General features: G+C 46.6%; 1 protein-coding gene across 2 annotated transcripts in view; it reads left to right on the top strand.

Moving 5' to 3' along the window:
* Nucleotides 1-22,318, top strand: part of CPAMD8 (C3 and PZP like alpha-2-macroglobulin domain containing 8) — a 1,947,746-nt gene that overhangs the window by 1,341,960 nt on the left and 583,468 nt on the right. For both annotated transcript variants that reach the window (XM_069649211.1, XM_069649210.1), the window contains exon 25: nucleotides 14,387-14,612. In XM_069649211.1, coding sequence (XP_069505312.1) covers nucleotides 14,387-14,612 — 226 coding nt within the window. The remainder of the gene's footprint in view (nucleotides 1-14,386; nucleotides 14,613-22,318) is intronic.

Here is a 22,318-nt window from a genome sequence, read left to right as displayed (position 1 = left end):
ATGAATTCTGCTGATTGTGTGAGTGAATGAATGGGTAGTGCATGTGAGTGCATTTTTTAAAATCAGAACAAATGTTTCAATGTGTGCATGCGAGGGCTGTATGGGTGCACAGCTGAATGTGTGATGAATGGGTGTGTGTATGAATGAGTGAGTGTTGTGTGAATCTGTGTGTATGTTTGCTGGACTCGGGCACAGATTCTGAAGGGGTGAGGCGGGAGGGGATGATGGGCATGCAGCATTGTTTTTACTGGCCATCCATGGTAATGCAAGCATGGTAAATGTTATTGCGTGGCTAGACTGGCATTTTGGTACAGGCTGTCTAGCCTTTTTTTTTTTACTGTGACATGATATACTTCACTGGGCATCTATCATTAGAAACACCATGGTAACTGTTATTATGTAGCTAATCTGGATTTTTTGGTGCAGCCAGTCAAATAATTTCTTATTGTGGCATGGCATTTTTTACTGGGCCCCTACGGTAAAGCAAACATGATAAGTGTTATTCCATGTCTAGATTGGCCTATATTGGTGCCGTCAGTTTGGACATGTTCTCCAGCATGGGGTCTGGCATGGATTCACATGCTCATGGGGTCTGGCATGGATTCACATGCTCATGAATATTCCCCGTCGTCAGGCTGGGAATCCTCGGTAATGAAAAAAATCAGTATCAGTTTTGTTTCTGATCGGTCTTTCTTAGTAGTAACCAATCACTGGTCTCTGGGTCATACTGCCCACAGCCAATGACTGCCCTCTCCCTAAGCCCCTCCCCTGGCAGCCATCCTCAGATTTTCACCACACGTTCAAGTGTCAGGAGTCCTCGTGCTATAGCTCTCGAGCTTTTACTGCGTTTTCACACTTTTTTGAAAGAGATTTTCTCATTTTTCGGTTAAATCGAGCCTCAAGCTCCACCGTTCTACTTCCGATCAACGGGGACCCGTTTCAGAATTTTCTACACCCCTCAAAGGTGAAGTTTTCATCGAGTTATGCTTCTTGGAAGATTCCAGAAGATCTGAGGCCTACCATGGACATGGCCCAGGACAAGGGAAGCTCGACGCCCGGATCCAAGCTGTACAGGAACTGCCCTGGATGCGGGTTACAGAATGTTTTCAAGGAGGACGAGTATTCGAGATGTCTCTACTGCCTTAATGAGGACAAGACGCACGTGGAGAAGGACTGTGCGTTCTGCAAGAACCTATCGGAACGCACCATGAGGGAACGTCGTACCCGCCTCGCCAGCTGGCTGGAGAAGGGCCCAGCAGGTGAGAAGAAGAAAAGGTCTGAGCGATCTTCTAAGTCCTGTGAGGACGCCCCGGCGACGGGGGCCCAACAGAAGGCTAAGCACCGCGAGTCCGCGGGCACCGGGAGCACCGAACGGTCGGGCTCTTCGGCTGCCAGGCAGGGCGTGCCTTCCCCGGCACCATCAACCACCAGCCAACTCTCTGGTTCGGGGAACAGGAAATCCGAGAACCTGGGTAAGCTTCTGGAGAGGGCCCGGTCGATCTCGAAGGATTCGGCCGAGGGGGAGCGAGGTGGTGACCCTCCCCCCAAGGTGAAGGCCTCAAGCGCACCAAAGGTGGCGAAGGCCTTGATTCACCCGGCTAAGGCCTCTATCGAGGGAGTTGCGGCGGCCCTGGCGAAGCCTGGGGAGGCTACACCAGTGGAGGCGATCTCGGGCCCAGAGTTTCCCTGCCTCCGCAGAGGGAATCCTCTTTCCAGCCCATCGACAAGACCCCCGTGAGGACCCCGGCAGAAAAGGAGGGGGGGCCCGGTGGCCATTACGGACACAGATTCAGCCTCTGAGGAGGAGCTGGTGGAAACCGTGAAGAACCTCAACGAGAGGTTCGAGAAGGTACGATCCCACGGGAGGGATCCCGAAGAGGTGGTCGAAGAAAGCGACAGTGGCGCCGACGAGGCCCCAGTGGAGGAGCAGCCTTCCCTCCCGTCGCAGCCATTGCCCGAGCCTCAGGACAACTCGGCGGCCATTTTGATGGCAATCCAAACCTTATGCACAGAGATAAGGACGAGATTACCGAGAACCCCGACGGACGATCCACAACCGGGCCCGTCGGGAAGCCTCCGAACAAGCGGAGGAGAGTTCATTCCTCCCCGCCCTTCATGCCCCCACGACCTGTGGAGCCCTCATTCCCCTCACCGGACCCCAGGGATGACACAGCGACGGGAACGACGACGGGGACGGATGAAGAGAGTGGTGACGATGGGACGGACCTTCCATCACCACTCCCTCGGGCTTCCCCGCCCGACGAAATTGGCTCCTTTCACGCCATGATCGCCAGGGCATCCAAGCTCTTCCAGCTCTGCCCCGAGGAGCAGAAGAAGGAGGGTTTCCTCTATCAATGGTGAGAGGCCAAGAGAAAGATGGTCCTCGCGGTACCGTTACTCGATGATATCTGGGACGAGGGACTTGCGATCCTGAAGAACCCGTCCATGACGCCTGCCAAGAGGGACAGGTACGAGAAGTAGTATCGGGTCTCAGACGCCGCCCCTTTGTGCCTCAGGGCTCAACCTACGCCGGATTCGGTCGTCTCAGGACACAGAGACGGCCTGAGCCCTGGGAGTCCTTCAGCATCGACGGCCCTTTCGGAGCGTCGGAGGCAGACAGGGGGCCTTCAAGGGATCAGGCAGTGGCTCCTCTTCATACCTCCAGGCGGCCCGCTCCTCGTCCCAGAAGGCTTACAGAGGTCACGGCAAGCAAGGAGGATCCCGGCGTCGTCGCCATGGAGGCCAAGGCGGCAAGACCGCCTCCAAGCAAGATTGAACCGGCCGTAGCGTCGGGCCCCCACCGAAGCACCCCGGTGGGAGGCCGGCTGGCGAAGTTCGTCAGCGTCTTTTAGGGAGAAATCTCTTATAAGGCTAATTTCCCAAACCTAGTGAGTCCCCGAGCAGCTTTGCTGGATTTTTTGGGTTTTGTTTTTTTCTCCTGCTAAGAGTGAGACTCTTTTACTCCCACTCCTAGACATGATTTGAGGTATGTCTTTGACTTGTTATGGGCTTATGGGCTGTGGGTTTCCTTTTTACTCCATAGTGTATCATCTGTTTTTCTGTATGTGTGGTACACAGCACCCTCAGTGCAGTACCACAGGGGTGTCACAGTGACCCCCAAACATAGACTCCATACCCTGGGACTGACTACTGTCTCCCAGGGCATGTAAAGTCACCATTGGCTTTACTAGTCCAAAATTGTGAACAGAACCAGTACAAACCATCATATTGTGGAAGTACTGGTAAGGTGTAATTCGATTGCCCCTGGGTCTGTTTTCGAGGGGGCACTGTCCCATCCCCCCTCGTTGAGTTTCTGGCTGGTGGCAGTGGTTACCACACAAAATATTCCACCGGAATATTCTCTATGGGATTTTCCCATTGATTTTAAACGCACCACTTTTTGGTGCAATGTTAAAGATACCGCGGGTTTATTTATTTAATATTAAATCACCTGTTGGGTCTTTTTGCCAGAACTCGATTCTAAAATGGCGTTTGTGTCAGTTTCTGTAACTCTGACCAAGGCAGAGCCCTTGGTTCCACTATTTTGGCGGGCTTCTCCACAGAAGCCCTTCAAATGGTGCCACTTTGTCTGGGTTCCACAGGAAGGGTGGAGGGGGGAATTTGCACCCTGGACTGCGTTGCCTTAGCAACCCAAGCCGCACTCTACTTTGATTGGCCCAGTGGTGAGCCGCCCGGCTCACCACTTAGCATGTGTGATTGACAGCTAGGCTGATGAATGGGGGGTTTTCTGCATAAAAGCAGGGCCTTTGGGACTGGAACTTCAGAAGTCGCCACAGGACCTAAGAATCCGAAGAGGGAAGCCGCTGAGCCATCTGCAACGACGACACCACCAGTGAAGCCCTGCTGCAGCCACCTCACCACTTTCCCAACGACAAGAGAAGATCTTCTGCTGGACGAGTCTTCTTCCCCTGAGCTGGTGGGATCAACCAGTTCGCCCTTTTCGCCTTCCAAAGACGTCTCTTGGTCGAATCACCCGTGCCAAGCACCCCGGCGGCCGGATAGCCAAGCTCACCACTTTTGACCGCGAATAAAAGGACTGCACCTTTTAATCAGGAACTCTGCGGCTGGTTTCATCCCTGTACAGTGCAACAACTCCACGTTTCCTCCTCGACGAGATCTTATCTTCCCCTGGTCGGAACCACGAACTTCAACCACTGCCAGGAACAACTGCCCCCGCTGGATCTTCCTTTCTCTTTAAGGTACTGTGTCCTGCCTGGCCTCCCTTTCTACAGATTGCTAAAGGTGACCCTTAAATCCTTGGCTTCTAAACTGGGTTGGCTCCAGGCCTTCTAACTATATCTTTTGAATCACCCCAACCTCTTTTGAACACTCTGCAAAGACTTTTAGTGCTCTTTAAACCGTGTGATCCTGGGCACATATCGCTTTGCTCCATTTAAAGTGGGCCTGGCCTATGAACTTTAGCTCTACAGTATAACCTGCCTTTCTCTCCTTGCTCTGAACTCTTAAAAGTGTTGGCAACTGTTTTATTTCAATGCTCTGTCTTTCTCTCTCCTTTTAACTGCATTATCAGAGTGCCATCTTGGTTAAGCGCTCACATCTGTTCTAACCCTGACATGTTTTAACCCTGACATGTCTGATAACTATTGAGGGAGGTGTGTATACTTTTCATGACTGTATTTTAACTTGCTTTTGAGAGCGCTAGTATATGCCATAAAGTGTGTTTTAAATAAATAATTATATACTTTTTATACAAAGCTCTGGTCAGTGTTTGTTTGCTCTACTGTGTTTTGGCCCTATTGTGTATACTCTGCATACTGACCTATTCTTCTTGAGAGAAGTCTGACTGCTCAGCCACAGCTACCAGGTAAATCTGGGTGGTGCAGACTGCTACCAATTGGGTTTACTGCTTACTCCTGTAGTCTTAATCTTTTTGCAGTGTTCCCCAAGGGAACTGCACAGGATTCTGCCTAACAGCGTGTGGGAGTCCACCGACCGTTGGGTGCTGGATGCCCTGGCCCACGGGCACACTCTCAAATTCCAAAAGAAGTGTCCCCGCATTCCGTGGCCAGGAAGAAAAATCACGTCCCTCAACTGCTGTTGGAGGTAAAGGCGATGCTCAAGAAAGGTGCCATCAAGCTCGTCCCCAAGAGGCTCCGGGGCTCCGGAGTATACTCAAGATACTTCCTCATCAGAAAGAAGACAGGCGGTTGGCGCCCCATCCTGGACCTACGTCGGTTGAACAAATACATCAAGGCACAGAAGTTCAGGATGGTCACTCTCCAGCATGTGCTGGGACAGCTGGAGGAGGGCGACTTCCTATCGTCGTCGGACTTGGAGGATGCTTACTTCCACATCCCCATCCTAAAAGGACACCGAAAGTTCCTTAGATTCGTAGTCCAAGGACTCCACTACCAATTCAGAGCTCTGCCATTCGGATTGAAGTCGGCACCCAGGGTGTTCACCAAGTGCCTAGCACCAGTGGCGGCGCGGCTGCGCCTGCAGGGGATCCACGTCTACCCCTACCTGGACGACTGGCTCATCCGTGCAAGGACAAGAGAACTCGCCGTTGAGCACACGGCGAAAACCGTCCGCTTACTCACGGAGCTGGGTTTCTCCATCAACTACCCGAAATCCCATTTGGGTCCGTCGCAGGTGGCACTGTTTCTGGGAGCGAAGCTCGATACAGTGGAACGTTTGGTGTCTCCGTCGGACGAAAGGACGAAGGCCATCTTAGGCAAGGTGCAGCGCCTGCTAGCCACGGACGTGGCCAGGGTGAGATCATCAAGTCCCTCCTCGGTCCTCATGCATCTATCTAGTGCGCCTGTGCAGGCTACGGATGCGTCCTTTATAGGAGTTCCTCAACGCCCGCTGGATGCAAGTGGTGGACAGCTTCGAAGACAAGATCCCGCTCAACAAGGTTTTCCGTCGGGCTATTTAGTGGTGGGGCACCTGTGCACACCTCACGGCGGGCACGGACTTCCAGACCCCGGCACATCAGGAGACAGTGATGACGGACGCCTCCCTGGAGGGATGAGGTGCGCACACCAGAGATCTCCACGCAAGAGGCCTTTGGCTCCCGGAGGAGAGGTCTCTCCACATCAACATCTTGGAGCTCCGTGCCGTGTTCTGGGCGCTCAAGTCATTCCTCCCGTTCCTCAAGGGCAAGGTCGTGAGGATCTTCAACGACAACACCACCACGATGTTCTACATCCGGAAGCAGGCCGGCACCACATCCCCAGCCCTATACAAGGAGGCCCAGGATCTGTGGCACTGGGCCGTCGCCCAGTGGATGTTTCTGGTTCCCTTCCATCTGGCAGGAATAAAAAACACCATTGTGAACTTTGGACCTGTGAACCAAGTGAAGACTCTCTCGAAGGATTCCATTTCCAGATGGCTCTCCGGCTGCATCATGCACTGTCATTGGTTGGCCAACCGACCGTTGCCCAGCCGTCCGAGAGCCCTTTCGACCAGAGCGATCGCTGCTACTACGGCGTTCTCGTCTGGTGTGCCCCTGCTGGACATCTGCAGGGCTGCTACGTGGAGGTCGACGCACACCTTCACGAGATTCTACTGCGTCGACCGGGATTCCAGGGAGGAGTCCAGAGTCGGCCAAGCTGTGCTGCGCAACCTGTTCGCCTGAAGGTGGGCCTGGTGAGGAGGTAAGAGTTGCTTAATGTTGAGTTTATGTAATGCTTAATGTTGAGCCTTTTGCAACCTCCCGTGGTTGTGCATGCGTGTACTTCTATGTATTCTTATATTCATGAGCATGTGAATCCATGCCAGACCCCATGCTGGAGAAGGAACAAGTTACTTACCTGTAACTGTTGTTCTCCAGCATGGGTCTGGCATGGATTCACATGCAAACCCTCCCTCCTTCCCCTCTGCGGCTCTTCACTTGGTCATACTGCCACTTTACGTGCTACGAAATCTGAGGATGGCTGCCAGGGGAGGGGCTTAGGGAGAGGGCAGTCATTGGCTGGGGCCAGTATGACTCAGAGACCAGTGATTGGTTACTACTTAGAAAGACAGATCAGAAACGAAACTGATACTGATTTTTTCTTTACCGAGGATTCCCAGCCTGACGACGGGGAATATTCATGAGCATGTGAATCCATGCCAGACCCCATGAGCATGTGAATCCATGCCAGACCCATGCTAGAGAACAGCAGTTCCAGGTATGTAACGTGTTCCTTTTCTTATTCTGGCATGGTATTTGTAATGGCATAGTTAACGCCAGGATACTGGCATATATTGGCAGGGCCAGCATGGACATGTTTTCTATTACTATAATTACTGGTATTCTTCCCAAAGCAAACAGGAGTTGGTATATATCAGTGGCGCCAGGATGGAAATGTATGGACACAGCCAGCATGAATATGCTTTTTATACTGGTACATATTGTGGGCAAAGGCATCATGTAAATGCATTGGGAAATGCTTCTGTGCATTGTTGTTTACTTGCATTCTTTGGATTTTTCACAGATAGGATTCTGTACAATGCACCATTTTAACCCATTATTCACAAAGATATCTCTGGGGAGAACCTCTCTGGAAACCACCTTGGATGGTTCAGTCTTCCTCACTATGCTCGGTCGCTGTAGCATATTTGTGGTAAATACCCCACCAACTGTAAAAATTCACAAGCCGCCACTGCACACTAGTCATCTCAGGAACAGATACCAAGTGTCTCACTGTAATTTGTAACTAGTTGGCTCGCCAAATGCTGAACTCTTCCAAAACGGGAAGTCATCTTTCTCTCAGCTTCCAATGCCATTCCTTCTCTTCCCTCTATCTCCTTCCCATCTGACCTTTTATTTTTGCTACCTCACCCAAGGCTTGCAATCTTGGGGTCCTCTTTGATAGCGACCTCCACTGAAGCAATTCATCATTACGACTGCTCGTAGTAACCTCCTCAACATTTTGAAAAAGTGTGCTTTTCTTACTAACCACTTTACAAAAATGCTACTCTCCACCCTTGTGCTCAGCAAACTCGACTACTGCTTAAACCTATTCCTTGCCCTTCCTCTATACTCCTTCCCCACTCTAGACAAATCCCATAACTTTGCTCCACAAACTCCCTACAAGTTGCCCAAATCCGTCTCCACTTCTACCTACCAACATCATGCATGGTGGCTCTCCATGCACAACCGCTCCTAGTCTACAAAGCTTATCAGTTGTCTTGCCCCAGAATATCTGTCTGATTGTATCTCTGTTTATTCTTCTCTTTCCTTCTCATCCTGCTCTGTACTCAAACTCACTCCCTCATGGCCCCCTGTGCCTCCTCTTGCTTACGCTCTTTCTCCCTACTCACCTCCCTCTCTGCTGTCGCCCATCACAATCAAACCTAGCCCAACTGTCAATCTCTTCAAAGCTCAGTTTAAACGTGGCTTACTTGCTAAAGAGGGAGCTTGCCTGCCCTTTCCCCCATCCTCCCTACCTGACCCCACCACTCCCTCCAGTGACGCTTAACAATGCAATACTTCTCTTTAGTTTAAAGCACTAACATCCCTTAGGTTAATGCTACCTTTGTAAGTCACCTGTTTCTTATATATTTTCTTTTTGCTTCTTTTGTTATGTCCCTGGTATATGTCCAACTTTCATACACCCTCATAAACTGCCCCACCACTTGTTCCTTCACAGGAATGCCTCTGCCATCTGTAAATGTGTTATTGTAAGTCATTTCTGATAGAAATTGACATCTCTGTTCTTGAAATACATACAAATACACATATAATAATGCGGGAGGGGGGGAATGACATTAGAACGTAACAATAGACAAAACAGGATCTCAATCGCCAACATCAACACAGTTTTAGTATTTATAGAGCTCTAGGACACTGAAAATAGTAATGTGCACCTCATGATCAATTTAGGGCCTAGAGGGGGAAACAATTCTATCACACAGCCAGAAAAAAAACACACACACACAATGTACAATTCATGACACAAACTACCTCTACATACATTTTATATTGAGCTACATCTGCATACATTTTATATTACCCACCGATGCAGCGATCAGTGGTGTAATGCAAAACCCGATCTATCTCAGGCTTTTATTGTTGTGACGTCAGGGACACAAAATGGATACCAGTGTACTGGCAGCAGAACGTTAGAGCTCTCACGGCTGAGACTGCTGCGAGAAGGGCTTTGTCATGTTGGTAACGACCTGGCGAGGTCTAATGACAGCGCTCGTTACATGCTCATTGTTCCTCGCCAGGTACTAATGGACGGCAATGGGAAATATCGTTAAAGCCCACATGTGAAACTAACCCACCAACTCAGGGCCTGAAGTTAAGTACTCACAGTGAAGGCTCCTGAAACATCTGTTCAGGTCGCCCCAAACAACCCAGTGACAAGTCTACTTTTCAGTAGAAATGCACATGATCAGAACAGACGGGGACTTTGAACCCCCATACCAATGACGACATAGACAATGAAAAGAAGTGGGACCCTTAAATCGGAAGCAAAAGCAGCAGCAAGGATGACTTCAGAATGGCAGGAGAACCCAGCAAAGCAGATTCTGGTGGCTCGATGAATAAAGTACAGCCCTACGACAGAAGATGGTCCCTTGAATTAGACTATGGTGACAGTCCAAAAAAGATGAGGCAGGCAGTCTTTAAATTGGCCGGGGGGGAGGGGGCGTAAGGGGTTTGCCATGGGTAAGGCCCAGGACTCATTTCTGTGCAGATCCACTTAATGTCTTAAACTAAGTTCAATTATGATTTGATGTTTTGGCAACTTTGTTTTAAATGCCAGTTTTAGTCACACAACAAGAAACAACAGTGTGAGACTTGTACTCCAGATTCATGAAGAACACTGGGCGCCTGAGATCATCATGACACCACACTGCACTAGTCAGGTTACATGATATTGGCACTGCTCCGCTACTGTAATAACTAGAAGCAATGCTGCAGTAGGAAGGGTGGCTGGGGCTTGTGGTATGGGCAACAGTCCGACAGCCAAGTAGCCAGATGCAGCTCACTAGTTCAGTGGGTAGGCAGGCATGTACATATTTGTACCAATGTCAGTATGATGCTGGCTTTGATTCACCTCTGCATATCGTGGTACTCAGTAGGCTTTGTTAAACAGGGCACTTACCCTTTTCCCCTGGTACGCAGCCAGCATGGGGTTTACCACTTCACACGTGCATGCCAGAGTGCCAATTTACCAAGCCTTAAACACACACTTGGACACAATTGTGCGTTCAGTGCTGCACGGTCCCTAGTTCCATTAGTGAGGACGACTGGCACCCAGGACATACAGGACAACAAAAGGACAGTCACCTAGCCAACAGCTAGAGGAGTAGGGCTGTGTAAATTGCTGGCATATTGAAGATGTTATTGAGGTATTTTATAGGCAAGTTAATCACTTCAGTAATGATTTTGTCTGCATTTGTCTGTCACTTTACTATTGGAGGGTTGCACCTTTGGTCTATTTTCTCTTGATAGGCAGTCAAAATGTTCCACATGCCACCTATAGAATCAGAGTGAACTGATAATGAGGATTATGCGCTTAAAGAAATTAACGTGGTTTCCCATTTTAAGATATATCAAGTTATGGTATATCATTTATATTGATATTAGTGAAGGGGGATAGCTCAGGGGCAACAGGTTTGTCTTGGAAGCAAGACAATGCAGCGCAACACAGGTTTAAATCCTGATCCCGCGCTTAGAAACCAATCTCTGGTATTAAGCGCGTTATAAAAGAACAATTATAATTATCATATTTGTAAACCACACATCGGTGATGGGTAGTGCACACAACACAACTGCAACCCCAAATATGTTGAGATTGTGGTAAGCAGCCCCGGCTGGAGAAGCTGTAAGCAGCAGGTTGCCATCTTGAAATGGCACAGGCATGCACAAAATTATTTGGGCTCTGCCACTCATTTATCTACAAATTAAGCACCCAAGACGGGTATTTGTGTCTCAATACCCTTCCAGGCACCATCAGCTTTTAACACTAAGGTGGGATGACCTAGGCAGAAAACAGGAAGTCAGTGGTAAAATGGCTTAGAGATGTCCTATCACAGAAGGCATGGTCCAGCCAACGAGAGAAGTCCACAGGAGGAGGGAGGACGCTCAAGAAGAATTCCCAACAGTGGTGTTAAGCCCAGGACACAAGTGGCCAGCCATTATGGCCAGCCAATATGGCCAGATACGTTCCTAAAATGCAGCAAGACCAAAAATGGCAGGAACACTTCAGCAGCTAAATAAGAAAGCTACCCATCTTCAAAGAAAGTCCGGACAGAATTATATATAGGCTCAGGATATCCCCTAGATGTACCCACACACACATGAGCTGGCAGAGACTCAGCCAACCAATTACACTAAGAGGTTAAAAATAATGGGTTAGGCGGTAAGCCAATCTAGTTGGCCCTTAAATCCCCCCAATCACCCCAGAGCCCCAAACTGTGTGAAATGGCCGGCAGAGGAACAAGAACTGGTGTGCACCAGCTCAAACCACTTCAGAGGGTGCATGGCTGGACTCACAAAGAGCCCACGTTTGCACAAGTGCCATTTTAGGCCTACCACGTGGTATGCACCGAACAAAGTAAGCCAATAAATCAGAATGGCTGAGAGCAGGACTTGAAAAAATAACTTTGGTACCCCCATGGCTACCAAATGGATAAATCGGGCTGCCAATGCAGTAAGTTAGCGTTTATCCATAGTGGAGTCAAACCTTAATTACATCTGTCACCCGAGGGCCAAAGGGGGGCTTAATATACTCCCCATCCCTGGAAACTTATGGAGATTTATGGGCAACCATGGGACCATATACTCAAAAGGGGTTGCAGTGGCAGTCACTCTAGCCCCAGAAAATCGGTCAGAGATCTAAAAAAAATTAAAAAAAGAAGCATAAAAGAAAAAGGGTCCTAAAACAAGGACATACAGAATTCCCCATAACGAAATGTTTTCTAATTATTCCTGGGCCCCCTACTAAAAATGCAGCAAAAAAACAGTGAAACGGCTATCTTAGCAAACTATGTGAAATGGCCACGACGAAGTGGGCGGATTCGCTCTCGGGGGTCTGCAAAATCAAGTCCCCTAAAGCAGACATCCTTGGCAACACAAGATCTATTGGGAGGGGTGCTCTTCTGCATTGAGCCCAGAGACTCTGAGCCAGTTGCCCACTGAAGGACAGTGATCATGTCTGCTGCAGATAACGTTCAACGTGCCATTGCAAGCTCACCTCAGAGTGAGCAACACTTTCAAGAGGTTGATCTCTAACCTCTATTCACCCTGCATGACTGAAAAACGTGTAACATGTATTGTTTATCTGGAAAATCTGAGTGACAGATTAAAGGGTTCTTAGAGCTGCTGTCAGTGATTGGAATACCCTTTGAGAGGTTATGGATCAACATTGTGGGACACTTGACCCGCCCTCCCCCCCATACCACAAAACTCCCTTTCATCTTATTAGGTGCTAATCATGTAACCAGGCACCCCAGGCCATGTCCCGGGTTTTTGTAAATGGATTATTACAAGTGTTGGTTTCCTCTTAGAGGTTATTTCAGATCTGGTCCCCAATTTTGTCATTCTATATGAAGGACAACTGGACAGAATGTTGGGTAAATTACAAGCTGTTATTGTTGATTTATATAGTGCTTCTTGAATCGTTCTGTTCGCAAGGGAAGTGCGCTGCCGCTGAGTCATCTTCCAAGTTCTTCACTTCTGATCAGCTCAGGCCGATGTCAATAAGACCCTGGAAACAATGATGGGCGCCTCTGTGCAGCTACTAGTACCATCATTACTATTTACCTACATGGATATGACACAGAAAGTAGTGTGTTTTTGCCCCTTTGAACTCCTGTTCACCCAATGGCCCCCTCACCTTAGTGAAGGGGTAATAGGAAGAAAAGCCACGTCATCCAACCCATGATAGGATGGCCTGTGTGCTGGACCTCCATCAAAAGATGGCTAAGCTCATGTTAGAGGCAACATATGACCTGAAGATGAATGAGCAAGGCTGTTAAGGAAGAATTTCCTTTTTGCAGTTCTCAATCTCTGACTATCTTGGTCCCCTAAGCTTTATGCTGGCTTCCCTGGCTTTCCAACATTTCCTTTTGTGGTTAGTGAGACTTCTACTGAATTCCCTCTGCTACTGCAACCGTTTCATTATGTGCTGCCCATAGTAGCCCACATGGCGAGTAGGGTACCTCTGCATTTTAAGCTCTGCATTTTGGTCTCAGGGGGATTCTGTTACCCCAGAAGTATACTATGGAGTCTAGTGGTGGCAGCCCTGGTTCAGTTTTGGCTACAGCAGGATTGTTGTCAATTTCACCACACTAGTAGCCTAATGCACCTATATAGAAGCAGTTATGGAAGTAATTAACTTCTTCATCCCTGCTTCCCGCCATTTTGTTTTGGTCCAGCCCTTTCTCTGTCGAAATAGCCATTATGCTGATGTGAGCTCATCCTGAGCCCACAAAGACACCATCCAGTGTAGTTTAAACTTATGTACACTTTTTTTAAAGGCCTCTAGAATTGGCAGTCTACATCTATATGAGAAGTGCATGTGTGTTTGGCTGTTTTTAGAGCCAGCCTGATTGTCTTTACACCAAACGTGTGTGTGTGGTCTTTACACCAAACGTATGTGTGTGCGCGCGTGGGGAGGGACTTGTGTGCTAGCTTAGGCAAATCCAATGGTTAATGGATTATCAGTGGTAGACTTTCCACTTTGGTGGTCCCTATTTGCTCAGAAATGTGAGAGGGAGATACACGGTATTGTATCCACTAACTCTGGACTATGGGGTTATGTGTCCCTCTCGTCCCCCCTACTTCCTGCGCTCCTGTGTGTATGCCGTACCAGCTGTCAGGATACCGCCGTATGATGTATTTCTACTTCTAATTTTTCTGGTGCAGAATGGTGTTTGGGCGGTATTTCCTTCATTGAATTAGCTTTTGAGAGTAGTTAGGCACGTTTGGCACCTCTGATTCAATGCACATGTTTTTGACGCAACATCAAGCACATAACTGCATTTGCACTTCAATTGTGTGCACCCCACAGATGCAGATAAAACATGCACATTGTGTCAGCTGTACCATTATTTGCACTTTGTTGGTCTTTTCTTTAAGAACACGCAAGGAGATGTCTTTTGGCACAAGTGTACCTTTCACTGTGTTGGACCTCATTAAGATGCCCATGTTTTTGAGTACCTGCCGCTGTGTACCAATATGCCATAGATACACACGTTTATGTAATGCAATACATTTTGAAAAGATAACATAGGGGATTTGCAGATTGTGGAAAAAACCAATACCTGAGCAAATCAGAAATTCCTTATTTAAGCAATATTGCTCACAAGATTAACTTATGATGGCACCTTTTGTTGTGGGTTTTCAGTTTGTTGTTGCTGAGGTCAATTACACTGATTAATGTTTTTTGCTTGTTTCTTTTAGGTGGGCCACGGTACCCAGCCTGGGAATGAATCACTGATAGTGGAGTGGGCAGCATTGAAGCCGCCAGAGGTGAAGTACATTGGCTTCTCTACTGGGTGGGGTTCGATGGGAGAGTTTAAGATCTGGAGAAAAGAGGAGACTGATGAGAACCACAACGAAGCCTTCACCTTGGGCGTTCCACAAAATGTGATTCCTGGATCTGAAAGAGCCACCGCTTCCATCATAGGTAGCTTCGTCAGGATAAAACATGTCAGCTATTTTGATGATGGACAGTTGACGAGTGCATGCAGCACCTGTTTGCACATGTCTGGCTTATAAAAAACAATATGTTCTTCCATTCCTACCTTTGTTTTTAATAAACACTGTTGAGAGTGAAGTGAGAAATATTTCAAGATTGCCAAAACATATTAGCAAATATGTTGTTTTAGTTGTGTAGTCCTTCGTTCATGTTCATGGGTGAAGTAGCTTTGAGATGCCATCCATATAGGATTTAGCAAACGGTGTCTCTGATTTCCCTCCCAAATCCCACGTTTAATGTATGCTATAGAAGGAAAATCCAATGCTGTGACTCCGATCCCACCCCGCTTTGAAAAATAGTAAGAGCTGTGTCAGAACCTGCACCATTACTGCCACACCCACTTGCTTCTTTCATCGCGTGTTTAGGCAGGTTGTAACTGAAGTCTCTTGGACAAAACCAAGTAAGGTATCTACGGTTCATACTTGTATTTATGTTTCAATAGCACGACCCTAGACGGGAAGTCACTGAGTACTAAGCCATAAGGGGGTAGAGTAAGAGACTTATATTACAACGGATACTGCTAGCATACTATCTACTTTACACAATCAACAAATGCAGAACAGGGAATTAAACTATTGCTAGACTACCACGCTATTGTTGAGTATCATCAGACTTTCTTCGGGGAGCATCAAGCAAGTGTTGCAGTTTATTATATTATTGTTGATTATGGAGCTGTTGCTTGAGATTATAAAACTATTGAATATTACCACAGGTTTCCATGAATTACATGTATTTTCAAATTATTAATGGGCATATCGGATGATTAGCAGATTATTTTCTCAACATCAATGAACCTGTTTGTTAATAGATAGTCAAATCACTTGAACATAGTCTAGCAAGGGGCTGAACAGATAAGATGGATGTAAGCAAGTAAAGGGCAAAAAGGTGAACCTAAGATACCATGGACTGGAGTGAGGAAAGCAAACTACTGCTCACATAATGCAATTCCTGATGTACAGATATATATTATTGGTACAGACACGTTATGCTTGTAGCTAAACTCACGGAGAGCTGTGGACAGTGACACTTATAATGGGGCTATTAACTACTACACAAACAGAGGCACACGCAAAGTTTCAGCTTGTTGCAACGTGCAAGCATCTTTATCATATTCATGTATCTTACTGCACAGTTACGTTACTAGTCTTCCCTTTATGCTGTAGTTGCTAGGTGCAGACATGCTTGACAGGCTCTGAGCCTGTTCGCTCCCTTTTCTGTCTACTCTCACTTCATTTATGTGTTCTCTTTCAGCCTTTACTGGCTGTGGGGTGTACACTACAATTGGTAGAATTCGACCGAAAGTGCACTAACAAAGTTCCCACAAATAAAAAGGTGGCGATCAACAAGTGTACCACGCTACTGAAATTGAGGTTGCCAGGGAGGTTTGCGCTGCTGACGTTCGTGCATATGTTACTACTGTGATTGGACAGGTTAGTGAGTGGAAAAACCCTACCAGATACGCCGGTTGCTGGTTCACTAATTTGGTAGCAGTTTCGAAAAATATGATTATACCTAATGCCCCCTAAGGATATGCTCTGATCTTGTTTTCACATGAAATGCGTACCTCCTCATGCTGAAAAATGCACCCTCAGTAGCCAATCTGTTACTTTTTCCAGCAATGTGAGTGTTAGGACTGATTTTCTATACTCTGGCCTGGTGGACAGATGTATAGAAGGCCAACCTATATTGTGACAGGGACAACTCTGAGAGCTGTAGCCAAACAAGTTCAAGGTACAGTGACAAGAGGTCTAGGCTGAGTCTCAAGAGGTGGGGTCCATAATGAGAACACACAATGGGAATCACAAATTACACTTAGTATGTATACAGATACAGTTATTTATTTATGGCCAAATATCACTATGAAAAATGACTACTAACAGTTAGAAGTATCACACAACACTAATAATAGGTGACATATATACAGTCACCAGAGTAGGGCATAATACAAATCAAACCCCTATAAAAAAAAAGTACAGATTAGTTTATGCACCACAGGTCCACAGAGAATGAACCCTAACTTCAAAGGTCCTTCCCTAATTTGGCTGGGGCCTTATGCCCAAAGGTTCAGGAAACGTTCTGACACAGTTTGCGATGCAGGATAAAATGAAGGTAGGGTCTCTGGGGTCTGGTGAACAGTTCCAAGGGTTAGAGGACAGTTTATTCTAAATAACAAAAGTGTCCCCAACCTTCAGAAGGCTTGCACGAGCAAACAAAGGCAAAGCCAAAGTTTAGTAAAGGTTTTATAAAAGTTAGCAAAACATTTAAAGGGAGTTTAGAGGCATGTAAGAACCTCTGTAACTCATCCCCCGTACTCTGATTCTACACAGGGCGTGGCAGGTCAATAGAAGAAGGTTCGATGTTGCTTTTCCTGCCATCAGCCTCAGTCCTTGATTCGCAGGGATTAGAGATTCGAGCAGATCTCTCGTCAGTGTCTTTCGCTGGTGCAACGACTCTCAGATGCAGAAAAACATGATGTAGGACCCCTCTCAGGATTGGATTTGATTGACTTAAGCTGTTTCGGACAGTGGTCACCACAACACAGCGACACAAAGGGACTCACTTGTCATGGTCAGACTTTCCCTCCTATCTCAGGTCCCCTTGACGCTAGGACTACGAAATGTCGTGAGGTTAGTCTTGTAGGACAAACTGTGGATCCCCCAGTTTCCAGACCTCAATGCAGAACGGCAACATCGGCAGCACGGTAGCCCAAACTCAGAGCTGGTCAGCCACAGGACGGTCCCAGGGCAATTCTGATGGCCCTTCTTCGCAGGGTACCAAGCAGACATCAGGAATGGATGTTTCCTCCACTGCACGGGTCGCAGCTCCCTTGCAAGACTGCTGAAGATCAATAGCAAGACAGTATGGGACACCAGCAGCAATTAGAAGCAGGAGGCACTCTGGCAGCCCAACAACCATGCCAGTGTAACATCAAGAAGGAGCACCCTCTTAGAGAAGTCTCTAACATAGGGAAAGACATTGTTGATACTGAAGTGATGACACATCTCCAATCAGGTAAACGTGTCAGGGGGAACCTCGACAAGAATTGCTCCAATTCTGTGAATAACGAGGGCAAAGTGAAAGCAATGAGGATCGAGAGTGTCTTCGGACATGAATACACTTTCCATCTGAATCAGTCCTGCTTGTTGGATCTATTTCATAATGTCATTCCCCTGCATTTTATAAACAACAGAGACATAGCTTTGGTGGATATACGTGAGGATGTCAGTAAGGCTACCTCAAACATTTATTTTACCACTGAGACTATACTATCATATGTCCTAGACCATTGTTATTGCATCTATAAGCTTGGGTGTGAGTGCTCAATGATTGTTTCAGGAGACCAATTTGTGCCAAATAATCAGGTATCTGGATGTTTTCCTGATATGATTATACCTCTCATACAGGCACCTGCTCGCCCTTTGCTACGTAATCTGCCTGCAGAAGGTAGTAGTAGTAGAGGAACAAACAACTCAGAAGATTCTCATTGGGCTTGGCTAGCAAATATGGTAGCCAATTGGGGGGATTTGTGCTCCTAACCCGGGGACCTTATCCCAGTTTCTCCTGCTAAGCTGGAACACGCGTGGCTCATCGCATCTATATTATGAGGACGGTTTATTAGTACATATAGATTGATTGTGCATAATAGCTTTACAGGAAACCTGGTTGATAAATCCGTTAGTCGTGGATGACTAGCATATGATTGATTGCCTGGTGACACAAGGCTTGAGAGATCGCCCTAAGGGGGGCCTGATCCTGGGAGCAAGAAGCCCAATTGGAGTGGAGAAAATTCCATCCTGCTCATTTAACAAACTGATGGGGAAAATCACCTTTCTTAAAGATCTGTATCATGCTTCCGTTGCTGAATTTTATGTAATTAACAACTATGTTCCCCCATATACTACAAATCACTGTGTGGTATTGAGGGAATTTGAGGAGCTGCTTTGTAAACTAAATAAACCGGACCAATTTTGGTATGTTTTGATTTTAATGCAATAATCCCTAATCTCTCACGCTCTGAAGATGGTGCCTGCTAAAATCAGCACCTGTAAGCTTGAAAAATGGCCTGAGGAAAGCTAAACAGGTACAAAGGGGGTGCCAATTGATGGCCGAGGCCGGTCTGTCTATGGTGAACGGTGAAGTTCCTTCTGACTCCCCTTCCAACTTCACTCGTGTAAGTGCCTCTACTAGCAGCATATTGAACTGTATATTTGTTTCCAGTCACTCGACAATAGTTGAAGATATGTGCGTTTCGCACATATTGGAAAGTGACCATCATCCTCTCGTAGCAAGACTGGGGTTTTCTGGATCACCATCTGGTGCAAACATCATACAAACCAAGATCTCGTGGAAGGACTCCAATATCGATAAATCAATACTCACTTTTTCTCATGAATTGACTAGATATCGAGAGAGATATGGCCAAATTGAGGCACTGAAAACCGATGACCTGGCAAGGATGGCCACCGATAGCTTTGTGGATACGGTGGATAACTTTTGCAAATGGGCCATAACTAACATTAGGACCACCAACAGAATGGTGACCATCTACAACAAAAACCATGCACATCAAAATGATGAAGCCATAAGAGATAGAAAGAGGACCTTAAGAAAGGAGACAAAGACTGAGTTAGATCCTGCCACGGACAGCCACAAATGTAAATCTGCCAAGAAATCCTAGTCCGTCTAGTTGAGGAGGAATAAGTATCAGAAAGAATGTAACATCTGGAAAGCTCTGATCTTTGCATTTTAAACAAACGATTTCATTAAGTTCTGGTGGATTATTGGGGATGGGACTCGGAAGAACAAGGACAACATCTTCATAAATGGCGTACCTGGACTGGTATGGAAGGATCATATCAGAAAGGCCCTCGGGGTTACCACAGGGATGGAAATAACTATGCCTTAACCCAGGAGAACCTGTGGGTGTGATTAAAGCTACTAAGGCATCAAGGGCAGTAGGCCCAGACGGCATATGTAGCTCTCTTATAAAATCTGCAGTGGATCCATGGACAAGGGCACTACATGTTTTGTTCACCTCCATTGGAACCAGACAGAAGATTCCATCATATTGGTGAGACAGCATATTAGTTCCGATTTATAAAAAGGGATCCCCAGTGGCTCCTGGGAGCTATTGGAACTTGCACATGTTGGATACACCTGCAAAGATTTTTGCTAGAATTCTCCTGCTGGAACTGGAAACATGGGCTTAGGCTTGTAACATTGTACCCTTCAATCATACTGGTTTCCGGAAGGGCCATAATACCACCACTAAAATCTTGGCCCCCAATACTATTGTCCAGCATTCCTGGCTAACTAAACAAACATCGGTTTATGTAGCCTTGATAGATATATGTGCAGCTTTTGATACAGTCGACTGAAATCACTTCTGTCATTAGCTTGCTGGATGGGGCATTCCATCTGGCCTCCTTGCTATGATTATTTCCCTTCATGACAACACGAGAGTCAGAGTCAAGCTGAGCCAACACTGTTATACCACAGAGTGTTTTTCTACATCTAGAGGACTTAAACAGGGCTGCAATTTGGCTTCTACATTTTTTAACCTTTACCTTGTCAATATGGACAAGGCTCTGCATAACCCTGTATCAGTCCCCCCAAAATTGGGCACTGTAGCACTGAAATGGCTAAGCTATGCTGACGACATTGTCATCTTCGAGTTAACCCCCTGAGGGCTGTAGGCCACGTTGGACAATTTTAAGGCCTACACTGATCTTAATTCACTAAAAGTGAATACAATGAAGACCAAGATCATGATCTTCTGCCCGCCCAGAATGGATGGTCAATCAATTGAAGTGGTGAAAACGTACAAATATCTGTGCCACATTGTTGATAACAAATTGCAAGGCTTATCAGGCAACAGTGTCTTGTGTTATTCTCTATGGAGCTCAAATCTGGGCTATCAAAAATCTGGAAATGGTCCGCAAATTGGAGTGTGGCTTGCTGAAGAGACTCATTAGACTACCATAATGAGCATCAATTGACATGATCTATTTGGAGTATAATGTACTACCTATAGCTGAAAAAATCTGGCTTAGTAGCATGACCACTGCCTGGAAATTGGTCAGTGCTCCAGTGCCGACTTTAATGCACCTACTATGCACAGTAATGATGACGTGTGTCACGACTATGCATCAGAGTCATCTTGCAAACATGAAGACACTTGTGAATCAGTGGACACTACAAGGTGCCTCTCTCTGCCTCCACAATGACGCTGGTTGGCTACAAACTTCATCCCAATGCATCAAAGAAAGATTGTGCATCCGAGCACTCTATAGCTAACCTCACTAATAAAAACCAGGCCCTGGAGTTTCTTGAATATATCCAGCACTGGACCTTGTTACTGCTATATGCACAGCAATTCATCTGCAATTTGCTGGTTTGGGATTATGTCAAACTAAAATTTAATATTGTGAAAACCAGGGAAATTGTGGGCGCTTGGGTGTCCCAAGACAAGACAGGGAATGCCGTCTGTGTCGGGGAGCACTCATTGAAACAGTGAAACATCTACTTTTTTAGTATGAGGCTCTGGAGTTACTAAGAGCCTCTACAAAACTGGCTGTGAATATACAAAGCGGAGTTACACCCAGTGAAGGGTGGGATATGTACCTGAGTGGAACAAGCGAACCATGTATCATCTACTTCACGTGATTATGGAGGAAGTTTGATAAGATATTGGACATTTGATGTAAAAACATTTTTTTTAAAAGAGCGAGAAAAAACGCTCCATTTGGAGCAACAGTAAGCTGGTTGATTAGTCTTGCTTTTATCTTTCCTTTTTTGTCTTGTGAAAAGTTTTGTTTATTCAAAACTATATCACAATAAAGAAATAAAATAGCAAGAAAGGGCTCCTCCGGGACAGCAGCAGAAGATGGTCGCTAAGCCGCCTTCAGACGAGTCTCTGGTCTCCTCACGGGTCTCACAGCTGGACAGGAGTCTTGGCTCCTTCAGGTTACTCCAGGATCTCTGAAGAGTGGGTGCAGGGGTCCTCTTCTTATCCTAAAAGCCCGGAAACACCCACTAACCAATAGCAGAACTAGCCCCACACACACCAGAGCAGTGGTCCAATTAGGACCACTGGCTGGAACACTCATGCATAACACTCACACACTGAAACCAGTTTGTGGATTGGGACCAGACAGCCCCAGCCAACATCCTGCCAGCAAACACACATAGCCCTCCAGTAGTCTGCCAAAAGCCACTGCTTTCCCGGGCACTGGAAGTCCATACATGGTTTTTCCTGGCCACATAGGCCAGGAAGAAGGCTAAAAAACAAGATGGCCAAAGGACACGCGAAAAACCACGTGGCACGCCATGTTTGGACACTAGCCACAGATAGTAGCCAAATGCAGGAAATGCAGCAATGCTAAAACGAAAAGCACCAAAAAATTGTAACATTTCACTGCTGCCACCAGCTTGTCCATTTAGCACACTTAGAGTAACCAAAAATCATTTGAGTGTTAGTCTAGAGCAAAACAAAAAGTGTACCCCATTGTACTGCATTGTAAGATTCCTTGTACAATGATAAAATATCTTCTCACAGAACTTCAATATTCCAGAAACTGTAGACTTCCAGACAAGTCAAAACAAATTTCTCAAGATCTTTGAATTGTGGATTT

Source organism: Ambystoma mexicanum, chromosome 1p (assembly GCF_040938575.1).
Source record: "Ambystoma mexicanum isolate Mex_15411 chromosome 1p, UKY_AmexF1_1, whole genome shotgun sequence".
Taxonomy (NCBI): Eukaryota; Metazoa; Chordata; class Amphibia; order Caudata; family Ambystomatidae; genus Ambystoma; species Ambystoma mexicanum.
The sequence above is the reverse complement of the archived record's forward strand: the minus strand, read 5'-3'. Positions and strand labels throughout refer to the sequence as shown.